Here is a 26,177-nt window from a genome sequence, read left to right on the forward strand (position 1 = left end):
CACTTGGTGGTGGAAGCAAATAACCATCAGCTGTAATGTGTTTTGTAAATAAATTATGCCAAAATCATAATGAGTTTCACAAGGTTAATTTGACAATTAGCATGAGAAAACCAAAATAATAAATGTTTTTAAAAGTTAAGCACCTGCTAAGAGTGAAAACACAGGCTGGCCCTCGCCAACTGGCCTGCACTAGCCTGTGCCTAAGGCTAGGTGTGACAGGTCCCTGAGTGGGATGTGCAATGAGCACATGGCTTGTCTGTGTTCTGATTGGTTAAATTACCAATCGAATAGACTTTCTATTCTGGGATAAGACTCACACTTTTCTGAGTTCAGAACTGCCGAAGGTATAGACAATAAGAGCCAATCAATATGCAATGTCACAGTTATCTATAATTAATCTCATAGAAGCATCATTAATAAGATGATGGGCATTGCAATTCCATCAGCATCTGTGGATTTGACTTGTCTTCTTTAAACAGGCCAAGGGCGCCAAAACCGGTTTGGCTCAGTGGTAGAGCGTCGGTCTGCGGACTGAAAGGTCCCGGGTTCGATTCCGGTCAAGGGCATGTACACCTTGGTTACGGGCACATCCCCAGTAGGGGGTGTGCAAGACGCAGCTGGTTGATGTTTCTTTCTCATTGATGTTTCTAGCTCTCTATCTCTCTCCCTTCCTCTCTGTAAAAATAAACAAACAAACAAACAAACAGGCCAAGGGCAATCTTGGTTCAAAACCAGAATAATATTAAGTGATCCAGATGCAGATACAGAGCCAAGAGGTATTGACATGCCATATTCCAAGCTGCTTGAAAAAGACAAATCATCTTTTTTTTTTTTTAAAGCCAGGAACTTTAGCAATCATCTACTCTGGCTAATTCTCTTTTACAGGGAGGAGCTATCTTTACTTTAGACCTTTCGTTTTGTTTTTAATCAGCCCTTGACTGGACTTGAGTTCTATTACTTCAGTTTGGTGGCTTTCTTTTTCTCAAAATATCTCTAAGTCTAAGAAGAAACAGTTGTAGGTCCTTGAATTCACAGAAAAACAAAATCCTTCAATGATATGTCCAGGGCTAACAATGGCATTGTCTTCATGAATCTGTTTTGGGATTAGCTTGGGGAAAGCCTGCACGGGGATCAATGCAGTAAGCATGGCACATGCAGTAGCCAATAAATGCATGTGATTTTGCACCATTGTATTCACTAATTATCTGGACAAAAATAATTGACCTACAGACGATTTTCTTGCTCCTGTAATTTGGTGACTTCTGCTAGGGCAGTGGTTGGCAAACTCATTAGTCAACAGAGCCAAATATCAACAGTACGATTGAAATTTCTTTTGAGAGAAAATTTTTTTAAATGTAAACTTCTTCTAACGCCACTTCTTCAAAATAGACTCGCCCAGGCTCTGGTATTTTGTGGAAGAGCCACACTCAAGGGGCCGCAGAGCTGCATGTGGCTTGAGATTTTTCACAAAATATAAAGTAGAGCTCCTTACAACAAAGTCACCGAGAGGGATTCTGGGGTGATGTGCACCCCTTGCCATGCTTTGCAGGGAATGATCTACTTAATTGTGCTTCCTTTTTACTTGGATACAATGTGTTTTCTATAAGAATAAACCCACTCCCTTGTGGGGAAAGAAAGACTGGCTTGAGTTTTGGGCCTTTCATGAATTATCTTACTTACTTCATTCCCAAACCAATACCAAAGGATAACTCTGACCCCCAAAGCGAGAGGAACATGGAAATAAAAGACATTAGTGCCTGTAATTCTATCATGGATGGTGACAGGGGCCCTGAGACATGTGTGGGAAGTTTTTTTGTTTTCTTCTTCTTTTTAGAGAGGTTGAGCAGCGCTACTTTTTACCATAGAAAGGCTAGGTCTATCTTACTTTTATCTCTAAGATTCAAAACAGAAAAATGTAATTGTAAGGACCATACTCATTTTAAGAAATTTCATTTTTTTTTTGCTATATATTAATAATAGGAAAATCATTTTAGGAAAATAATTTCAAGCTCTATAATGATTACCAGGTGGTGTTTTCTTTTTTCCTCTCTTAATCCTAATAACACGATACTAATAATCCTATTTTTAGAAGCTTGAGAGCAATTTAATAGGGCTCTTCACAAGTAGCTGCTCTTTTAGAAGAAGTAGCCTTCAGAATTACTATAATTGATGATAATTACTTTCAGTAATAAATAAAAAAGTGAGCTTTTAACAGTTAGAAAATGGATCATATACCATACCTTAAGGTGCGATTTTGAAAATTATGTTGGCCCATTGGTACATCCTACAAAAAAAGGATATTAGTTGCCAAAAATATACTTTTAAAATAGCATTGCAATGATAACTATGTAAACACATTTCTTCTTTTATCATGAGAAATTCTAGTTAGGTAACATATAATTACCCACGTGGAGCAAAGACTTAACTATAAATGTAAAATAAGACTAAAACTCAGTTTATATTTAAAATATTGGTGTCATCTATAAACTGTGGTCGCCAAAAGTATCAGACTGGTTGTCAGGATTTTTAACATTTACATCCTAATAGTCAAAGATATGATTTCAAACAATTGCCTACAGAAAAATCATTATTAGAGTAATGTAAACAGCTTACAATCATTTGAAATTGTAGTTTGACATCAGAAAAATATTTAAATGTGCTTTAAAAAAACATAAACATAACCAGAAAGTCTATAGTCAACCCTTATCATTAAACTCTATTAATAAGTAGTGCCATTGGTTAAGAATGTGTATTAGGGGAACTACTTTGTAAAATATATGATTGCCTAACCTCTATACTGTATACCTGAAACTAATACAGAGTATTAAATGTAATTATTGAATATAAACTGTAATCAAAAAATAAAGATTTGACATATGAGTGCTTCTTGTTCCTGAAAACAGAATGAGAGGAAGACACCAGTCAGGGTATATCAATGGTACACCCACTGTTAATGTTCAATAGTAGACTTAAAAAACCCCCACAAGATTCACCTTTATACAGTTACAGTGGAAATTAAAATCAAATCAAAATGATTCTAAAAAAACTCCTCTTTGCTGCTTTATCTCCAAGGTTAGGGTAAGAAATGTGTTAAGGGAATACATTTACTTAGGAAAAGGTAAAACATTAAGAACAAAACAAAACTCTATTTTTTCTTACATAAAGTAAAATAATACATTATATACCAGCTCTATCAATGTTGAACCATAACACCTCAAATGTTATGGAGCTTTTCATAAGAGATTGGATAAAAGAAATAACTTCTGGCAATGACAACTGTTCAATCTTGGGATGTCTTAATGAGAATGATTATTAATAATTTCTGAATAAAATCTTGGGATGTATTAATAAGAATGACTATTAATAATTTCTGAAAGTGAGTGAGGGTCATAGCTAAGAAAACATCAAATGGGCTTCAAGTGTTAAACAAAGCCTTGGAATTGTCTTAAGATATCCTATCTTGCTGCTAAAGCAGCCCCTAGGTTCTGTACCTGTGACTAGTGAAACCAGCCAGTTAAGAAAATTGATTTTGTTCAAGAGGTCCTCTGATTTCATAAACTTCTGGAAGCTTAAAGCACTAGACCTTGCAACACTCCTTTAAAGGAGGCATCTTCACTAACATAACAGATTAAAGTCAGGTAAAATATTTCCTGTGGTCCCATGAAGAGATAATGAGGGAGACAGGCACTGTTAAGTCCTGGGACAATAAGACTGATGAGAAATAAATAACCACAACAATATCAATAACACCTGGAAAATAACGTTTTCACAGGTATACATAAGAAACAGCACAGGAAATCATGTTTTAATATTTATACATGGTTCTTATTTCTTGAAAACCAACCAACCAACTTCTGATGAACAACAAACACAATGAGAAATATGCTTATTAGCCATTAGTATTAATAATAAATGTAACATTGAGGCAAAATTATCCAAATTACTATTTTTCATAAGAGTGATAAAAGCATCAACTTTCACTGACAACTTGATACTAGCATCTTAGGATGCTTTTCCTTTAACAGCTCTGAATGCTAAAGGACCCAGTTGCTCCAGGCCCTCCTCTTTTGACCTCTTCTCTTCTTGATAATTCCATCCAGCTCCATGGCTTCAAATATCATCTAAAACCTGATCCTTCTCACATTCTCATCTCCAACTTGGGTCTCCTGCCTAAATTCTCAACTTGCACATCCATCTGCCAATTTCCTAGCTGCACTTAGATTCTAAAAGGCATACTGATTTGAAGATGTCCATTAGCAAAATCTTGATTTTTCTATTTTAAATCTCTTGATTTCCCTATAGCATTTGTCGTTGCAGTTAAGGTCATCATAATTCTTCCAGCTGTGCCACTAAAAGAAGTGTGAATTCATCTTTGATCCTCATTTTCACACCTATCCACTCTACCACAGTCTGATTTGCTCTACATTCAAATTAGACCCTGAATTTGCTTCTCACTGTATACATTACTAAAATCTTAGCATAAGTGAACATCATTCTCACTTGGTCCCCTGTGCATTTGCACCATTATTGCAAATCACATTATATGTACCATGCCCGTTCCTCACTTAAGATCCTCTAGTGACGTCCCAGTATACTTACTAGTAGAGTGAATTAAACACAATTACCTTATTGCATTCTCAGCCTGATTGTTTGCTCATTGTTGATGACACTAAAGCCACACAGGATCCTCTCTGACCACATTCATTTCCATCTTAGAACCACTGAATTTATTGTTCTGCCACATCCTTTTCCAATTTCCTCTTATCCTTTTCTGAGATGTCCCCAGCTGTCCTACCGAGAGTAATTACCCATGCACTCCCATGAACATCACTCCATTTTATCTTTATCATGGCCTTCTGCAGCTCCTAAGATGATCATGTTCCTTTGTTTCCTACTTCTATTCTCTCTCTTCCCAATAGAACACAAATTACTCTAGGACTCGTCCTGGTGGTCTACTTTCCTGATGGTCTGATGGTGATAGTCTTCTGTCAAGCCACATTTATTTTTTAGTTTGAAAAAGAACAAGGGAAGTTGAGAGGAGAAACATAACTAAGTCAAACAAGAATGCTGAGCCCTACCTGTAGGGCTTAGGTGTGTCATTGTGACATGCTGGGAGGTGTGGGACACAGAAGACTGGAAATGCCTACTTTTACCTGACAACCTGATATGCTTCTTCTCAGGAGCTAATAGGAATTACGTAACATTCCATTTACTTTCTTTACCTCAACTCCATTGTGAATAGAGTTAATTTTACTCAGAGTCATATTAAAATCTAAAGATACCATTGGGATTATTCTAAGTGCTTAATTATATTTATTTCTCTCTCCTCTATGGTTCTTTCTATTTTCTATCTGCATTGCAGCCATCTTATTGAAAATGTCCCTGTTGTAAAGAACCTTGAGACTTTATTCTCTAATGGAAGTTGGAGATATATAAACAAGGAACTACAACAATAGAATGTACACTGCTGCTGCCGCAGCCTGAATGTTTGGGTGATAAAGAGACTGTCTTAATAATGCTGCTCAAACTTCAAGGACATTATGCCTCCACTTGTTCTTTTATTAAGATGCTCAGGTTTTTACTTAATGATGGAAAAACCAAAACACAAAACACAAACCTGGATTTTCAAAAGAGTTAAACTGTATTCAGTTGTTACAGTCAGTTGTCAAGAATACAGTCTTAGGGTTATGAAGTTACAATGCAAAATCACTCTGGGTTAAAACCCCTAGCAATGGGGGGTTGGCACTCATTCATATCTTAATAGCTATTTTTAAGGGGCCTCCGAGAAGTCAGAGATGGTAAACTCACTTCATTTGAAGTTATTTGGGCAGGCGATGCCTTTTGGTTGGAGGACAAGCCTTCACTCAGTGTTAGAATGTTTTGGAACGTGGGGGACATACCGTGGTGCTGATCTTGCCGTTCTCCGTGGTCATGCTGTCTCTGTGATGCAGGTGTGCAAAGGGCTTGGCTGCCCCCCAGGACTCCAGGTACCGGGTCATGCGCACAGAGGCCCTCATCTTGGCCCCATCGAGGGTGTGACGAGTTCTGAAGAGGTGCTGGGGACTCCTTCGTTCTCCCTTGGAGTAGGGAAATCAATCATTACACTTGGCTTGGGAAAGCTGTACAGCCTCTCCTTCCTGCTCCATCCCATCAAGAAGTGTCCCTTGATTAAGCATCTTCCTCTAACATCACCCCTTCACCTCTACGGCTTCTGCCCTCACTCCTTCAGTGCTACAGACATGCAGTGTTATAAGCTGTTTGTGCTGAGTCATCCCCCCCCCCCCCCACTCTACCCCCACAGGCAGGAAGTTACCTGTAATTTAAACTTAGGAAAAATAGCCATTTTTAATAAACATTTTTATAAGGTAAAATTTTAAACAGATATGTTGATCTGTTCCAACTTTTTCTTGACAGTGAGTTTCACTAAAGTGATGGGAATAGAGATTAGAGCTATTTTCTAATGCTAAGATGGTCTTACCTATCCATGATTTGGTGTTCTTTTACTGAACACAATGTTTTCATGTTCTGTTTTTTTGCCTTTTCCTTATGGTTCCCCCCTCATCTCAGTTTTTCCTGCTTGTCACAGTGAACTAAAGTTTGCCACCAAAGGCAAGCCGAGGATTTGAAGGAGGCCACTGTGAGTAGATAGTCACACATCCACACACTTGATCCTGTTGACTTTGTGATACTGGTTTTGACAGTTTAGGAGTGTTTCTTGCTTATATTTGCACCATGTAAAGCTGGTGATTTAGGGTAAGTTACATCACCACTCAGAGTTTTGGAATCTGAATCTCAAATAGCAATAACACCCATTTGGCAGGAGGTGAGAGGCTAAAGGACACGAGGGCTCTAAGGCCCTCATTCTGGAGGACATGTGGTGTGAATAGAGGAGGAGTCGGGTCCCAGCCTTCTGGATGGGTGTGAAGTTCTTCCAGTAACAGAGGGTGTTACTGTATGGAAGTTAACCATGTCTGTATACACCTATCCTCACACAAACGTATATGTGATACTTTATTAATATTTTAGAAATTCCTTCTTTTCCCTTTTCTTATATGTTTATCTTATTTCATCTCATTAGATTTTTTATCATCTGAAAGCCTAAGCAAAATATTTCTCTTTAATTTCCCATCTGTCAGGCTGCTCTCAGAAGCACCACAAATTATCATATACATTAACTAACAATACAACCCTGTCATAGAGAGCAATTATTTCAATTGTTTCTTTAATAAGTAAATTTAAATGCATTATTTAAAAGACATTCCATAATTAAAATGCCATATGCATTAAAGTAATTTTAGAGGCGAAGGCTTACTTAACTGAAAACACTTATACAAGTAATTTGCTTCTCTGCCTTCTAATCACAGAAGTCATAGGCCAATTACAGTATAGACTCTTTGCAACACTGACCTTGGGGTTGATTACAAAGTAGGTTTTCACCAGGTGCTGCTTTAAATACGGGTCCCTGATGTCACCATCTCCTTCCTCCACTTTGTAAGCTCCATTCAGATGCTCCAGGGTGACAGAAGAAATATGGACACGTCTGAAATTCCATTTAAAACCACAATCAAGATAGATAAGGCTATCTACGGAGGGAGATTATTTCTGTGACTTCAGAAATGAAAGGAAGGCTGTAAGTTCTTGGTAAAATGGACTCTGATAAGGTTGACAGTCTATTAACCAGGGCTTTAGAAAGATGCTTCTGGAGGTCAGGATCTCCTCCTCCTTGGAGGTCTCTGCACTCACAGAAATTTGTCTGGTGGGTGTGGTGAAGAACAGCAAAGAAAGCTTGAGCATAAAGAATTTTAGTATATAAGGATATTTTTTGAAATGCCGGTCAGAGGCATTTTAAAAAGCATGCTGATCTGTATACAAAGAGGAGTTTTCTTTCTCAAAGTTTGCTCTCATGCTTCTCTAAATCAGTGGTCAGCAAACTGCAACTTGCGAGCCACATGGGGCTCTTTGGCCCCTTGAGTGTGGTTCTTCCACAAAATACCACAGCCTGGGCAAATCTATTTTGAAGAAGTGGCGTTAGAAGTTTAAGTTTAAAAAATTTGGCTCTCAAGAGAAATTTCTATCGTCGTACTGTTGATATTTGGTTCTGTTGACTAATGAGTTTGCTGACCACTGCTCTAAGTTAATGCCCTTGCATTGAAAACCTCTTGACTGAAAGAGGCTCTAACCAGAGACGGATGCCACAGTTTTCTCATTTTAATAGTACTGGTTTCAGAGGTCACTAATAATAGAGAAATGCCATATCTGCAGGGCAGTATAAAACATCTTCAACTTATGCCCCTATGCATACTTTTGCAAGTAAGTAAAAGTCTGTAATTTAGAATCTGATATCCACAGTCTTTAACCAGGGGTCATGGGGGTGGTGGGATTGGGACTTGACAGGTCATGTTTATCTTATTAATGTAAGAGGCTGTAGGACATAAATACCATAGAAATCATCCAAGACTGAGAAGTTATTAACCTTCTGACCTATCATTTCTAACCATGCAGCCAACTTAAAGAGAGAAATCCAATGTCAGGCCTTACCCTGGGACCCCTCCAGCTTCCATGTGATTGGCCAAGGTAACGTCATGTGACCACACATCGTACTGCCACTTCTGCAGGCCAATCACTCCGCAGAGGACATTCCCGGAGTGCACTCCCACACGCATGTTGATATCAACGCCAGTAGCATCTCTCACTTTCCTAAAGAGAAGGAAACTTACATCACCATACAGGAACAGCTTCTCCATTTAACTCTTGGCCAATTTTCAGGGCATGTGATTATTCAGAATTTCTCAGACTGTTGGAAATATGATCACGAATTCTTCTGTAGCAGATGACTGCCTTGAGCCACAAAAATTGTTTTTCTTTCTGATTACTCCTCTTCACCCTCTTCTATCCCCACCCCCACTTGCCTTGCGGTAATCACACTGTTGCCTATGTTAATGAGGCTTTTATCTAATCCCCTCAACCCTTTCCTTCTAACAGCTTTAAAAATACCTTAGGACACTGTCTTATTAACAGAGGCAAATGAAAAATACCTTAGGACACACTCATTAATAGAGCAAATGAAAAATTTCCTTTAAGGGAAAATGACAATGCTTGGCAATGCTTATTTATTTCTGCCTGCTAAGTACCAATACATTTGTCAATTAACATGACTGTAAAAGAAGCATTACAGGAAGGTATCCCTAGTTACCCAGAGAGAATCACCCCCAGAGGCTATGGGAAAGGAAACAATGATGTTGGTTGCAACACAGCAAAGAGGAAGGGTTACCAGGAGTGGCTGCAGTAAATGAAACTTAAAGGTCTCAAATGACATAGGCATAGATGTCATGCTTAAATGGTAAAAAGACATCATTTGAGTATGCTAAAAATGATTTAAACAAACAAACTTACAATGTAAAAATAAATGGCTTTCTGCAAAAAAAAAAAAAAAATTTTTTTGAAAGTTATTCCCTTCCTATCCCTTCTCTTCCTTTCTTTCCCTGCCCTTCCTCTTACTCTTTCTTCCTTTTATGGTCCCTTCCCACACACCCCCAAAGACAACAAACAATGCAGGCCATCCAAACCCTTCATTCCCACCCTCAGGAGGAGCCAGAACATTTACATAATGTAGAAGGTCTGCCCCCAACCCTCTGCCCTCCATCAGCAATGAGTGCTATGGCAGCCCAGGCCTTGTATGATCCTCGCCTTTTGCTCAGGATGGTTCCTCTCTCTGCTCCCCACTCCCCTAGGCTCCTTTCTCTGACAGGGTGTGGATGTCACAGGACCAGTTTGCATTGTTCTTCCATCTGTGTTTTAGGCATGACCTTCTCCTCACCCCGGAAGGCTTTCTGGTTGATATAGGAACCCTCCTAGGTCCTCCAACCTCCCAGAGCTAACACTCCCATTTGGGTTCACATCTGCTCTCAGAATGTCAGCTCCAGGAAGACACAGACCTTGCCCAAATGGTTTGTATACCCATCAGTGGGTTCAGGGCTTGGGGCAATGTAGACACTTAAAACAAGATACAAGTTTATTGACCTGGATCATCTTAGAAGAATTTACTTTGTTTCATTTTTGGGAGGTAAATAAATTGTTGTAAAACCAATAATTGTTCTTAAGATTTTACCTCATGGAGAGAGAACAGGTCCAACCATATGGCATTTCTGTACTGAAACATGGTCAGCAGAGAGCCAGGAGGGCATAAAAAGGGAAAAGAAGGCACTCTACAATGCCATTGTGACAGAATTGACTGGTTAATGATTTGATTCTTTAAAATAGTCTCCAAGTCATATGCATCTTTTGTAGAAAAATGAGTGGGTCAAAGGTTCAAATGAATTCACTGACTAAGTGTTTTAATGCATGCAGATGCAATCTATGTCATCTCTAGAAAAATGCTGAAGCAATTGCTTAAAACTTGCAACAGCAGTAGACACATTTTCTAGTTTAAGAGGAACCTTAATGACTTACAACATCAGGATCCTGAATATCACTTCCTTGATTAAGAACAGTTTGCATTCTCATGACAGAAAAAAACAAAACACACCCCTTTCTAAGCTTTGAGAACATTCCAAAACTTCAGCTAAAGTGCTTCCGCCATGGGGCCTCGGCAAATAGGGGTCGAGGCACTGATTAGGTTAAGTCTGGAGTCCACATATGGAGGGGAAAACACAGGCAAATATTCACGGACCCATGTTTCTGGTTCCTGTGACAAAACCTGAGATGATCTGGCAAAATTCCAATGCTAAGTGTGTGCTTTCTCCTCACCATCTTAAAAAAATTAAAATGCCTTTATCCATCCTTACCTTGTGCTTTAAGAAATGGGAATGAAATGCTTGCCCTTGCATGTGAGAGAGAATATGGGAGAATTCCTGAATTTGGCTGAGATGCCTTTTATTGGGTGTGTAATAAAACAACCCATTAAGGATCATTTTGTGAGCTGTCTAGGAGCCAAACAGGTGACCTATAACTGAAACTACTCAAAGCTGAGAATGTTGCCTAGCTGAAGTAATTTTGGGCTGTGTTTGTATATTAATTGCTGCTTGGTGATAAATTACTTTCTTTCTTACAATTTGTGGGTAGCCGTATTATCTGTCAGAAATCATGAGGGATCCTAAGAATACAGTTTCCCAAAGATCAGAGAAGATACTTAAATTTTTAAAAATCACTTTTGAAAAAAACCAACAATGTTCTTTTTCATAGCTTCCTAACTCAGTTTAGCAAAAAAAATCTAAAGCTAATAATAATAATAGAAAACACTTAGAGAAGTCATACTTTGGATCAAGTTACTCACATATCAGTAAATGGGTCTCTGCACATTTACACTTAAATGTACAATAATGCATTTAATGCTAATAGACTAGTAAATACAAGTAGTGGCATCTGAGAACTGCAACTAAAATTATTAAACTGTTAAAGAAGATTTAAAAAAATATATTTTTTATTGATTTTTTACAGAGAGGAAGAGAGAGGGATAGAGAGTTAGAAACATCGATGAGAGAGAATCATCGTTCACCTGCCTCTTATACATCTTCTACTGGGGATGTGCCCGCAACCAAGATACATGCCCTTGACCAGAATCAAACCTGGGACCTTTCAGTTCGCAGGCTGATGCTCTATCCACTGAGCCAAACCGGGTTTCGGCTGTTAAAGAAGATCTTACTAAAGCATTGCACTTACTTTATGGCTTCACACATATCCAGTCCCATTTTCACACAATTTTTGGCATGGTTGGGGAGAGATATTGGGAGTCCAGACACACAGTAGTAGCAGTCTCCTAAAATTTTTATTCTCATACATTCATTTTCCTGGAAGAAAAAAAAAAAATCACAGAATTTCAGTTGCATTAAAGCACTTATATAAGAATTTAAATTTGCAGAATACCATCAAGAGCTAATCCTACTGACAGAGTGAGTAGGAATCATGGGGAGAGAAATGAGAACAAGTTGGGTTTCTTTTCACTACCCATCAAGAATGAGCCACCATCACTCACATGCCCATTTGCCAAAATAAGGGGAGAAGGGAAAGGGAATGAAAGGGGAAACAGAGAATGTTCTGGAATTATTTCTTGTTAATACAAGCAAAGGAATATACAGATAGGATCATTCTCCTTCGTGTAAACATCCCCAAACATTGATGCTGAAATGAAACATTCTATGCAGGGCAGAAAACAATGACAGAATGTCAATGGAATTAGAATCTATGTCATTCCCTACTATGCTCACAGTCTTTGTTTATATGAAAGGTTCTTACCTACAGACATGTAGCTTCTGATACACATTTCCATCATATAATAAAGCACCATCCATTACTGTAAAGTAATTTAAAACAATTCTGCCCTCTCTGGGTAACTCAGTTGTTTAGAGCATTGTCCCAGCCCAATATGCAGGATGCAGGTTAGATCCCGGGTCAGAGCATATACAAGAATCAACCAAGGAATGCATAAATAAGTAGATAACAAATCCCTCTCTTTCCCAACTCTTTTCTTTCTCTCTAAAATCAACCAATAAAAAACAAAACAATTCTGACAGATTCAATCAATTAACTATAAAGTCAGACTAACTCATCATTTTTCTTGTCTGGGTTGTTTTTATAATATGGAGATCAACTTCATTCATATGCATCAATCTTACACTTATTCCTAATCTTTGCATCTATATTATAGACTTTTCACTAAAATAAAAAAATCTAAAACCAAAACCAAACACAGATTTTCTTTTCCTTCCTAACACAAACTCAGGCTTATGTATAAATTGAACACATTTGAAATAATAAAATGAATATAATATTTTTGTTCTAAAGCATACTGTAGATTTATAGAGATTTTGCATAATTCTTTCCCTGTCTGATGGAGAGTGGGTGTACTTTCAAGCTTATCTACAGCACTTTAGATGGCTTGCTAGCAATTCCTGATATCAGTATCATCTATAATAATAAAAACGTAATATGCTAATTAGATCATATGTGCTACTTGGGCATCTAATAAATAATAAAAAGGCAAACAAATATTTTTTGAGAAGGATTCCCTATCATATTTCCTATATAGATATTTTGAATCTAGAATACAGAAATCTGCAATATTAAGCATAGTGAATTCTTGACACACTTATCAAAGATCAGTTGGCCATATATGCATGGGTTTATTTCTGGGCTCTCTATTCTATTTTATTGGCCTATAAGTGTATTTTTATGCCAGTATCACACTGTTTTGATTATGGTAGCTTCATAATATATTTTGAAATAAAAATGTGTGATGCCTTCAGCTATGTTTTCTATATTTTATTATTATTATTGTTATCAATTTCAGAGAAAGGGTAAGAGAGATAAAATGTTTTATCAATAGGCCCACCACAAACCCTAACAGCTCCAATAAATAAGGTTTAATGTGGTTTTAGATCACTTGTCATCATTTCCTCTCTATAAAATTTCTTATAAATGAACAAATAAATAGCAATTACTGAACTCACTTCTTTCTTGATGGTACAAGGATCAATGAATGAAAGTGAGACAATAGTAAATAAAGGGCTTAGGGAGAAGTTATGCATCCTACTTTAGGGGTTCTTTTAGGATGCTTATTAATAATGTGAATACATGATAGTTACAACATGATAGTTATAACTGGACTAAAGGCCTGGTACACGGAAATCGTGCACTAGAGGGGTGTCCCTCAGCCCAGCCTGCACCTTCTTCAATCTGGGACCCCTCAGGGCATGTCTGACCAGCAGTTGGACATCCCTCTCACAATCCTGGACCACTGGCTCCTAACTGCTCATTTGCCTGTCTGCCTGATTGCCCCTAACTGCCCCCCCCGCCCCCCTGCTGGCCTAGTCGCCCTCAATTGCTTTCCCCCGCCGGCCTAGTCACCCCAAGCAGTCTGTTCGGTCATCCATTCAGTTGTTTTGGTTGCGATGGCTGCATAGATATAGATATAGATATAGATATAGATATAGATATAGATATAGATAGATACACACACACACACACACACACACACACACACACACATATATGAGAGGAAACCATGTTTCCAACTCCTTGACATCAAAAGCCTAAAAAAAGGACCTTCAAAATAGCACAGTGCACAGATATATGCAAATTAAATCTCATCATTCAAAATTTATTTAGTATATGTGTGCTGAATTATATATAAGCAGAAGTTTTAAAATAGATAAAAATGTGTTAATTACATGCTATGACATTTCTCACCCTTGAGTTAGGCTGGAGACTTATCAGGAGGGCTCAATGGAAAATAAATCCAACACATTTACAAACATTCCTAAAGGAAGCCTTTTGTAAAACAGTAAAAAGTTGATAAGGGGCCAGAGGAAAAGTAAGCTAAATTTTTATTTATCTTCAAAGTGAAAGAGAATCACTAATACTTACCTTTGCAATTTGATCAAACTTCCCAAAAAGTTCGTTCAGCATGTGGACCAGTTCTCCTGGGGAGCAGTCACTGGCCAGGCGGGTGAACCCAACAATGTCAGCATAGAGGATACTGTGGGAATGAACAAAGGGGGTAGTGTTTGCAACTTTATATTCATTAAGAAGGTAATGCTAGATTTCTCTATTAAAATAGTATATAATCTTTTATTTTCATTTTATATTTTCAAAAGAAAAATGTCATTTTCCTGGAAAGGAAATAAACACTTTGCTGAACATTCCCAGTACACTTTTATGTTAAATTTTTATAATTAAAATGAGAGAAAATTAGTCACATGATGCATTTTTCTATTGTAGTCTATTTCTCCTGATCACTTGTCTCTTTCAGGTTCAGGCCCTCTCTCCTTCTGGTTTACTTAGTAGTCATCCTGACAGTCCATTACACTGTTCTAATCCTGCTATCAAATAGGTTTGCTTCCATCTGTTACATAAATTTGTACTATTAGAATTCCTAAAAGTAGAAACAGTAAAATAATAAAAGCTAAAATCCTGTTTTTATTCATTTAAAGCTTCCTGAAATAATAAGCTTCTTAAAAGGAAGTCTTCTTAACAAAAGATTCTGGATTACTTACTACCTGCAGGGATGAAGCAATCAGGGTACATCTTCCTAAAGCTCAGAGTTTAGTTGGATGAATTAAACAAATAAAGATACCAAAAATGTCCAAATACAATGATAATAAGTTCTATAAAAGAAAACAACAGGCTGCTATAAGAAAGAATAGTGTGTGGGTTTGTGTGTGTGTGTGGGGGGTAGGGGGGTTGGGCAGGAGGTGGGAATTAGATGGTGAGGAGTCCAGGAAAGTCACTCTTAGGGAATGACAGTGCAGCCTCCCTTAATGCCAGTGGGACAAATCAAAGCAGGGGAAGATGTCTGATTCAGCTTTGATTGCATTGAGTTGGATGGTGTTTGCAGAACACCCAAAAGGAAGACGCCCATTATTAGGTAGATGAATACGGAAAACTATGGTTGAGTTCTGTGTCTCAGCACCATGTGGATGATAATTAAATCCTGGGAGAGAGCTGGAGAGAACAAAAAAGAGCAAGACACTAATTTTACAGGAGAGGTTAGATTTAGGGAAGAGAAAACAACCAAAGAAACTGTAGAAATAAAACCAAGGGGATAGGATGTCAGGAATATGAGGGATGGGGATAAATCTGTGAGTGCAAGGGCAAGGGCGAAGGCAGTCATTGAGAGAAGGGTGTGGGAGTCTGTCAGACACAGATCTGGGACAAGACAGTTGGTGAATTTAGCAAGAATGAGTTCTGTGACATGGGGATGTTAAAGCCAGAAAGTGTTGATTTGAGGTGAGTGAGGAAATAAAGATTAGTCAGAGAGAGTGGAAAAAATCTCTAGAATCTGAGCTCTGAAAGGCAGAAAGGTCATTTCAGAGGTGGGTGGTGGCATTGGGCTAAGAGACTGTCTATTTTCAAAGATCTGATGGGTTTGTGATGTTTCAGCACCAGTGGGAGGGACTTGGAGGAAGACCAGGAAGATTCAGGAAGCAGCTGGTAGTTCTTACCTTTATGGCTATAAATTGTCTTTTCCTCCCCCTCCTTGCCATTTCCTTATCATTATAATCATTATTGTTGTTGTTATTATCATTGCATAACAAAGAGCTAGTAATTATTATTAATGGAGAATAAATGCTTTGTTGAATGAACAGTCAAAGCAAAACTAAAAAGTAAGTAATTGATCTCTTTGGTACTATCTACAAACCTAATAATTCTCATTAAAAGACCCCCCACCCCAAACACTCAGGTATTACCTGTGTTACCTGCTTCTTTGCTTGCACATGTCCTGTTGCAGGACAAAAAAGCCACGTCTTCACATATAAATTTTTAAAAAATTGCTATTTCATGCCTTTTAAGGTTTTACATTTTTAAGTATTTAAATCACTTTTGGATTCCAAATATATTTTATGAATTTAAATTTAATTCAATACTGCAAACATATTCCAGACAATGTGTGAGGGAAATTAAGGGCATTGAAGCTGCTTCCCAAACCCTTTGCCATAGCCAGTGAGGCAGTCAGCTTCCAAGGTGGCCCCAGGGATCCTCACCTCCTGCCGCTCACACCTGTACTGTCCCCTCCCATAGTGGGTGGGGTCCCACAGAAATAACCAACAACTAATGACTGCCTGGCTTAGATGTTCCCAAATTCCCACCCATAGAAACTGGGAGACAATATTTATTCTTGTTTCGGGGAAATTCATTACAAAGAAACTGGTAACTAATAGCAGGAGAAACCTGAGGTTAGTGGTTATCGTTAGTCATTTTTATAGGTCTGTTGGTTCCTGCATTGTGTCATGGATATTCTGTGATCCTGGATATTCTGTGATCCAAGATATAGTTGAATGTATCTTCACGTTTTGAAGAGCTGATCTATGACTTAAAAATATTTCCTGAAATGGGAGGGGCATTGCTGACTCTCAGACAGTCAAGGTTGGAAGAGGTTAATTCTAGTATAATATACATTGCCAGATAATGCAAACTTTTTTCTTTAGTTATGTATGTATGAAACTTAAAAACTGGAAGATACTATTTTAAATAATTTTACTCCTAAACATGTATAAATGTTCTTTAATTTTTAAACTATCTCCCCAAATGGTGGGACTTAAAAAGAAAAAACCATTCCCGGTTCTTCATTTATCCAAAGGTGCTTTCACAGTTCTTACTTAATATGCAACCATTTTTCTATTATCTCCTTCTCAATAGGCATTTCTTAAGTATATCACTAGCTCTATGCACCTTTTCTAAAATCTGTTGTCAAAGTGAGATTTGTTTCAGCAATGTATTTATTTTGCAAATAAATTTATTTTTTATTAATGAATTTTTAAATCCTTGACCTGAAGCAACCACACCAGAAGGCAGTATCATGCATTGGAAAGAGCCTGGACTTGGGAAAGAACAGGCTCACCCCAATTATCCCAATTCTAGTCAATGCTCAACAATTTTTTTTTTGTAGTTGTTAGCATTGAACTATTGAACAGGGTGGTGGGTAACTCTAACAGCTAAAGTATTAACATCAAAACATAATGAATGAGACCAAATACATGCATGAGAACAAGCCGCCCCGAAGGCTTCTCCTTCCTGACCCCAATCCCATCTGATTCCAGGGACTGTGATTCCAGGAATGGCTCCCGAGGAGATATGACTAAGCCAGACTTTGAAAAGCAGTAACTTTGACTATAATTATGCTGTACATCAGTCTCCTAGGATGTTGGTCACTGGTTGACCACACTCCAAAAACCCTTCAATCCTGATGAACATCTAGATTCTCTAGAAAGTGCTGGCTTCTCTGAGACCTGTCTGCCAAACCCACTGTGAGAACTCGTCCTTGTGCTGAGAGCCACTAACCCATCCTCCAATCTCCCTGCAAGGCTGAGTGTCCTAGGCCCCCCGGGAACATGAGTTCAGATCATGGAGTTCCCAGAATAAGGACCACTGTCCACCTATCCTCCTTTTGTGATGGTCAGCATAGAAATCAGGGCTAAGTGGGACAACACAATAAATTAGAGGATCCTATTTTCTTAACATGAAGGCCCCAAGAGGCAGCACAAGGGTAAGCGAAGGGTAACTACTCTACATGCCAAGGTTTAACGATTGCAAAGGATACATGCCATTGTAAGATGTGGGCTTCCAGTTAAATATGTCCCCACTGCAGTGAACAGGCTCCCTGGATTTGCTGAGAAAGAACAGAGCAGTATACCTGACATTGGTGTGGCGCTTGACGTACAGGTTGTGAAAGTTGTTTGTATTTTCCATCTGGCCAGCTTTGGGGCCCTGCAGCCTCTGGATAATCTCAGCTTTCATTTCCATGGCTATGTGAGCTGGCAGCAGGGACAGCAGGAGCCGCTCCTGAAACAAGGTGCGGAAGGAAGACAGAGTTCCAATAACTAAGGGAGCATCAAGTAATATTCAAAAACATCACTGAGTTGTAGCACAGCCAATTCGTGGACTATTTTCAACGAGTTAAAAATACAGATTCTAGGACTACATGTTGAAAAAAATCAAAATGTTTAAGGTCAGAGTGTGTTGTTTTATTTATTTCGTTATAATCATGTGTTCTTCAGTGCAGAGAAAAAAAAGGAGGCAAAGTTATTTCCCCAAGGATATTATTATTTATCCACTTTGATTTTAATGTAGTAAAGCAGAAATAAGTTTAAAATGCCAGAAACCAGTGGTTTGTTTGATAGAAAACACTCATTTTTGCTGGCTTGCTCATATGAGAGATAAGGTGCTTTATTGCACTTTAGAAAGTCAACCAATACTCCACATTTCCTAAATAAGATAAATATTTTCAACTATTTAATTTCCTCTATAATGAACATTCAATTTCCTTTAGTGATTTTGAACTATTATAAAGACAGAATATCAGGAATATTAGCTTCTGCAAAATGTCATCTATAAAAAACTACTGGTGGAAGGCAAAAAGCTGCTATGAGCTTTTCTTGTATGTTTGTTTTCTAAATTCAGTACACAGTAGCGTGCAATATTATACTTATTTTAATATGTACTTATTTAGCTAGAGTTGTACTTTTCCATTTTCTTCAAGAAAAATGTGATACACACACACACACACACACACACACACATTTTAGGAAAAGTATTACAGATGGGAAACCTTTTTTTGATAGTTTATATTAATCCTAAAGTATTTTAAATGTTAATCTACTGTAGAAAACATTTTCTTCCAGTATTATAGATTTAATATTTATTGTGGTATTCCATGTTGATAAATATTTTTGAATGAAATATTATTATGTCTCCATCTTCCTCTCTCTCTCTCTCTCTCTCTCTCTCTCTCTCTCTCTCTCTCTCTCTCTGTCTCTAGTGTGTGTGTGTTTATGAACAAAGTGGTGAGAAAGTAGGGGCTGAGGGGAAACTGGGCTTTGCTCCCAGGTTTTCAGGGCCCGTGGTCCATCTCCTATACACATCACTAAGGTGGCTGTTGGGAACTACCCCTGAGGGACAGAGGGTGGTCCAGGAGTGCATCGTAATGGAGATGGGATGACTCTCATCAAAGCCCATCCCAGCCTGCTCCAGGTAAAGTTAGGTGCAAAGTCAACAGGAGACAGAGTACGTGCCTATAGAGGTACCTCAGTTCTCCATGAACTGGCATAACTGAGTGTTGATCTTTCTTCCATTGCTCTGAAATGCCATAAAATCTCTGTGATTATCAAAGCAAATAGGCATTGAATATAAATCTGTTAACTTCTAAAACAGTGATAAGGAATGTTAGCATGTAGAACACAGCAGATTATGAATCTGGACCTAGTCTATCTATTTAGAAATCCCAGAGGATTCTGTGTGTTTATAGAGATGCCTGACAACCAGCTTAGCTAGATTAAAACCAATTTTGTCCTCTTTTGGATGGGTGACAGATGAGTCCAGGGCTAAGGAAAATAAAATGCCCAGGCCACAATGCTCAGCTTAGTTCTACTTTGCCATTTTATGACAATAACCTGTGTGTGCATGAAGAATTCAGCGCAGTCTTCTGTTGAATTTAAAGCAACCAGTAGACTTTCCTAACATTTACATTCATTTCTACTTATGCTTCTTATAGTCAACGTTGTCAGTGGCCTACCCACATTCCCTATGCCTTCTTTAGAGGTCACTTGCAGCCTGCTCCTTTATAAATCTGGGTTCCTGTGTCCCAACCAATAAGAAAGTATCGATAATTTAATGGAATTGTCCCCACCTTCTGTATCCATCACCATCCTTGGGGAGATCTGAGCATATTACATACTTTCCCAAGGGTCTTCAGTAGTTCTGAACCCCTGCTGCCACCAGCAGCCCCTTTTAATAGCTGACCTACCTCCCTCACTCTCCTACCTGAAACCTCTTCCCAACCTAGTGACTAAACTCGGAGCCTTCTCTTAGGGTCTTCTTGGGGTAAACCTAAAAAAGAAATTTCTTCTCTCTTCCTCCTGGATTCTCTATTAAGAATATGCCAACTTTCAAAGACAGATTCCATGAACAAAAAAGAAGAATCAAATATAGTAATTCTTTTCCCTGGCTGTAGAATCACTTAATGACCCAATGTAAATTATGTATTTTACACCAAAATGTAGATGAATGGCTGGCTTTTTTTTTTTCTTTAAGCTAACTTGAAAAATACATGTTGAATAAACTAAACTGGACTAAGATTTTCCTTTCTAAAAGTGTTCATGAATCTGTGTGAGTTTAGACTGGAAGAAAGATTTTGCCAACACCCAACCAGAGAAATATAAGAGCCCAAAGTTCTCCATTACCATGCGATTCTGGTGCCCTGGTGGACTATGAGACCTCCTATAGAGCTCATGCACAGAATTTGTGTGATGAGGTCAGCATGTGTCTGCTTGATGATCACAGCCTTGGACCATGGGGTAAGCCTCAAATAGAAGCCTACACTCAAATGTGGTGAGTCAAGACACTTTTACATTTGTCTTCTCTTACAAAATGTTATACCTTGAAAGAAAAGCTCAATATGTTGGCACATATGATAAATTTTGACTCAATTCATAATCCGACAAGGTTAATATTCCTGTTAACATTTTAGCTTTTGGTTAATTTAGCTGTGTGAGCTGCCAAATTATCTGAAAATAATATACAAACCTAAGTGCTTTCCATCCCAGATATGAACTAGCCTCATTACCTCTCCAAGTTCATTGGAAGCTGTCCTTAAGGGGACTTTTGGAAAATAAAGTTGTCATTAGATTGATTGATGCATACCATTACTTCTTTCTCTTGCTAGAAAAGATTGTATAATTACAGAGAATTTGGCTATTCTGGCATACTCAAAGGTTATCTGATGAATAATTTGGCCTTGGTTTGAAGGTTCCATTTCAACACATCCCTTTATTAAACCTGTAATTATTATTCATTAGCAATAGTTTTCCTAGAATTTGTTCTTTTCAATTATGCCTCATAAAAGAGCAAAGAGTTAGTACTTTTCAATGTACTATCGATCTAAGTTCAGGACACACTGAGCTCAGAAGTGTTTTTAATATAAAACAGTCAGATATATTATAACTTTATATTTGTATGCTATTTTTGTGATTATTTTGGTGGAAAGGAAAATCCAATTTAAGCAAAGAAGACTTCTATTTAAATTTTGAACTAAGATGCAGTAATGCATATTCTATCTCATCCCTTCAATAAACCATGCATGTAATAAATATTTAAACCCACTTTACAAAAGGCAGGAGGACAGTGATGTGCTCCTTTCATAAGAATCCAAGCTTTTTTTTTTTTTCTTCTTCAAAATTTCTATTTAGTTCTTATTTTAAATGCAATTCAATTACGGTACATCAGGTTACCAAACCAATGCAATGAACAGAAGGCATATTGTTATAAATCTTTCTCCTTCCAACAGAAAGTAGCTATCAGAATGGACAGACACCAGGCTCCAGAGCAGCCACTGGGTTACATGTGGTGCTGAGAAAACAGATGATGTCCTTCAATACTGTCCTGCAGTATGAAAATACCAGGTGCCCATTCAGAATCAAACCTGAAAACGCTGCACTTAGAAAATACCTGCCAGGAACATGAAAATATGTCAGCGCCTTCTCATATCTCCTGCAGCAGCCAGCTTCACGTCTGCAGGTCTCAGAGAACAAGCATCTCCCTTGGCACCAACCTCCATCACCAGCATGTCCCCAAATGTAAGTTCTAGGGACCACTGCTAATGTTGTTTCCCGTTAGAACATTGTTTGTTTTTCTCCGGTCAGTCCTTAGAAATCTTGCTTCTTATCACTCAGTCAGAAGGCACTGAATACTCTTATTATTTGGAAGGGCTTGCTTTATCTTTCTTTGACTTTTATAAAAGATTAAGTCATCATATTTATGAATGATGGAGAGCAGCAGCACTTTGTGGTAGAAACAGCACTGAAATGGGAGATGTGGGTTCCTGTCCATTCTCTGCCACCATCTAGAAAACCTCCACCAAATCACTCCAGCCTTGGAATCCCAGTTTGTTTGTCTAAAAAATACATCCATTGGCCCAGGTGAGTTGAAGGTCTCCATGTCTGTGTAAGTTCGTAGCATTTTATGGAAACACAAGAGGCCCTTTTTAGATGTTACCGCTTTCTCCTTTTTTTGTTGTTAATTCTCAACCGAGAATATTTCCTCATTGATTGCTTAGAGAGAATGAAAGGGAGGGGGAGAGACACAGAGAGAGAAACATCAATCTGAGAGAGACACATCAATTGGTTGCCTCCCACATGCACCCTAACCAGGCCAGACATTGAGCTTGCAACCAAGGTAGGTGCCCTTAATCAGAATTGAACCCAGGACCCTCCAGTCCGCAGGCTCATGCTCTAACTACTGAGAAACTGGTCAGGGCAACTCTTACTCTTTTGGAGTCAAATAATTAGTGACACAGAGGAAAGAACCCAAGTGTTCAGATACAAACATGATGCCAAGACTGTAAGAAGGATTGTGGGTAAGGAGAGACCACTGGGATCTTAACAGAGAAGACTGAGTTCTTGAAGAGTGGCTTCCATGAGTGGAAAGAGGATGAAGAAGGATGGCTAAGAGTTTGGTGGGCCATATTAATGGCCAATGTAAGCATGCATAGTGAAAGCTAGCTTGTTTATTTTATAGTCTAGGAAAACTGGAGTGCTTTGTGCAAGTTAAAACCAATATGCACTTCAACTAATCACTATTCCCTTTTACAAAAGATTGAGTCCTTTCACTGCATGCATATATTGTTTTCTCTTTTTAAAAACCCTGATCACATACAGTTTCATTTAAATACAAACATTTTTGGCAAAAAAAAAAAAGAAAAAAAAAAAGGTATAGGAGTGGCTCAGATAGGGTAAAGAGGGATGGTAGACACTAGGTAGACACTGTGTGTCTTCTGACTTCACAACCACTGTTGGCTCTTTCCACTCTGATTTACACTGAGTGGCCAGATTATTATGATCTTTGAACACATAATAATATGGCTACTGAGTGTGTGTGTGTGTGTGTGTGTGTGTGTGTGTGTGTGTGTATTAGAGGCCCAGTGCATAAATTCATGCATGCGTGGTGTCCAGCCAGTCTGGCCATGGGGAGGGAACATGGGTGGTTGGCCAGCCTACCTGCTGGTCAAACTCCTGGTTGAGGGGACAATTTGCATATTAGCTTTTGATTATATAGGATACACTGAGTGGCCAGATTATTATGCATTCAGAGATCATAATAATCTGGCTACTCAGTGTATAAGCTCAATGAGATGACAGGAATGCCTTTAGAAAGTAAATCATTAATAGAAGGTGAAAGAATGAAATTATCACTCATCTTTGATGACCCTGTAGTTAAGTGACATCAGAGAATAATAGGCTAATCAAGTCCAATTATAAATTATGCCATAGTGATGGATGATGGTAAATTGAAACTTCTAAACTTTTTTGGTAGGGAGAATGGTCCTTTTCCCTAACTATGCTGAACTGAGACACTTGAAACCCAGAGCAAAACTGCTCTTAGGGCGAGTCTCACAGCTCCCACTGTCAGCAGACCTCAGCCTCTTCCCACCCTTCCTGTCCAAACCTCTGACAAGGTGCTCCTAGGGCATCTCTGGGGCACAGTTTGAATCACAGGCAGTATATCACAAGGCTTTCTCTAAAGGGGTGAACTGAGGCAATTTCTAAAAGAAACTCAGTGACATTTCTCTCCTAAGCACATGACTGAGTCCCAAAGTGGACATTTACATCTTTGGGAATGTGAAGCTGAATTCTGGCGGGCAGGGGTGAGGTGATTCAAGGACACTGCAGTGGGGAGGTGAGCTTTAAAGCTTTGCTTATCTGTCCTGACACCTGAAGTACTAGATGCCAGCCTCCAGAGCAGAGCCTCCAAAGACACAATCCCATAGGTAACACCAGTCAAATATTGTGCCTGCCTTCAAACACTAACTGTCCCCATGGGCACCGATGTGGTTGATAGGGCAAGCGGGACCCATCATTTCTGCATGACATCAACTTTCCAGGGAAAGAATAATACATGAGGAAAGGGAATTGGCAGAACAGCACTCATTCTCATTCCGCTAATCAAACAACGTCCTGAACTCTCTCAGATAAAAAGTAAGGATGCAGGCAGCAAACTGTACAGCAAAATCAGCACAACAGAAAACTCAAGGACCATCACATTCCTAGAATTTTAGTAAAAGTGACTCAAATGAACCCAGCTGATGTGGTTCAGTGGCTGAGTGTCGACCTATGAACCAAGTCCTGATTCAATTCCAGGTCAGAGCATATGCCCGGGATTATAGGCTCAATCCCCAGTGTGGGGCATGCAGAAGGCAGCCAATCAAATGATTTTCATCATTGATGTTTCTATCTCCCCTCCCTTCCTCTCTGAAATAATAAAAATATATATTTTTAAAAAGTTACATAAATGATATGACCATGCTCACACTCAAGTACAAAGGTGCCTGTCTGCTACAGTTTGCCAGACTAAACTTGTTGCACACCTGATTGCGTTACTATTGTTGGCATGAAGTATTTTCAAAGCTTTATCTTTGCTTTTGGAAAATACCTTCTTGGTAATCAGATTGCAGATATCATTCCAGGGATTCACCCATCTAAATTCCACTAATACATCTGCTTTTGAGAGAATCATATAAAAATAATTAAAAAACGTAATTCTTGTTCAGTATCTCATATGCACCTCTACCTACAAAAATAAATAAGTTGTGACTTGGCACTTCTATAATTAAAAAAAACACCTTCTAACAGAATTTATTTCAAGTTAAAAATGATTAACTCAAGTTTAATCATTCACATAATGTAGAAGGAAGCCTTGATTTGGTGTATTTTCTAACTCATTTATTTACTCTGAGCATGTAAGTTCTTATGACCCGTGAAAATGTTAAGCCCAGAGGAAGCAAACTAGCAGGCTGTGGAGTGAGCTCTGATTGCCTTGCAGGGAGCACACAGGCATGCTTGAGTATGTGCAAGTTAAACGAATTATCCTCAGGTAAGTCATGCACTGAACAGCTACATGTGGTCCATCATTTTAACCACTCTCTTGCTCCCAGTTTTCCAGAATAAAAGAGCACAACTATCTAGGGCATCTCTCAGAAGTGCACCATGATCTCTGCACACCTGCCATTGGCCAGAGGTCACAAGGATATTCTCACCTCTAAGGATGCTGGGGCATGTGCCCAGCTATGAAGATCCTCTTAATATAGAAGAAGAAGAGAGTAAGCATTGGAAAAACAAACAAGCAGTGGTCTCTGTCCCATGCAGAGTGACAATGCAGCATTTCCAAAAGGAAACTACCAATGTCCCTCCCAGAGCTGTCCCTTCTCCACAACCTAAATCCAGTTAAAAGTTGACCAGCAGCTGCCACCTGCTCTCATTATTGACTGCTCTTTTTCTCTTACCATCCCCCATCAAGTGATGCAGTAGTTCCTGTCCCTCATGCTAAGAAACTGCACCTTCTCCCAACCTACTGCCACTACCCTGGTCTTGGCCACCTGTGCCACCCTCTAATAGTGGATCGCTTCCTAATGCACTTCTTACTTGCTGTCCACCCCCCTTCCTCACCCTTCCTCTTCTGCAGCAGGGGTCTTTCTAAAAGGTGAAGTAGCCAAATCAGGTCGGTCACAGCTGACCGCTTGTACTGACAAATCTGAAGCTTGCCAGTATGTTACAAAATATGAATTACTCCTATAAACTCCACCTCCTTTACTTTGCTGCCCTCCTCCTGAGCCCGAGGCCCAGCTCTTCTGAATCATATAGAGCCTTGCTGCGCACTGTGCTCACCTCCTTGCTGGAAAGCCTGCTCCCCTAGGA

General features: G+C 38.8%; 1 protein-coding gene across 19 annotated transcripts in view; it reads right to left on the bottom strand.

Annotated features, from left to right (window-relative positions):
* ADCY2 (adenylate cyclase 2) overlaps positions 1–26,177 on the bottom strand; it is a 262,534-nt gene that overhangs the window by 68,985 nt on the left and 167,372 nt on the right. For all 19 annotated transcript variants that reach the window (XM_045571823.1, XM_045571821.1, XM_036409666.2 and 16 more), the window contains 7 exons: positions 18,128–18,276; positions 14,362–14,473; positions 11,659–11,786; positions 8,539–8,697; positions 7,408–7,540; positions 5,901–6,077; positions 2,241–2,284 (listed from right to left, as the gene is read on the bottom strand). In XM_045571823.1, the coding sequence (XP_045427779.1) occupies positions 2,241–2,284; positions 5,901–6,077; positions 7,408–7,540; positions 8,539–8,697; positions 11,659–11,786; positions 14,362–14,473; positions 18,128–18,276 (902 nt within the window). The remainder of the gene's footprint in view (positions 1–2,240; positions 2,285–5,900; positions 6,078–7,407; positions 7,541–8,538; positions 8,698–11,658; positions 11,787–14,361; positions 14,474–18,127; positions 18,277–26,177) is intronic.

The sequence above is a fragment of the Pipistrellus kuhlii genome, unplaced genomic scaffold (assembly GCF_014108245.1).
Source record: "Pipistrellus kuhlii isolate mPipKuh1 unplaced genomic scaffold, mPipKuh1.p scaffold_m20_p_4, whole genome shotgun sequence".
In the NCBI taxonomy this organism is placed as follows: Eukaryota; Metazoa; Chordata; class Mammalia; order Chiroptera; family Vespertilionidae; genus Pipistrellus; species Pipistrellus kuhlii.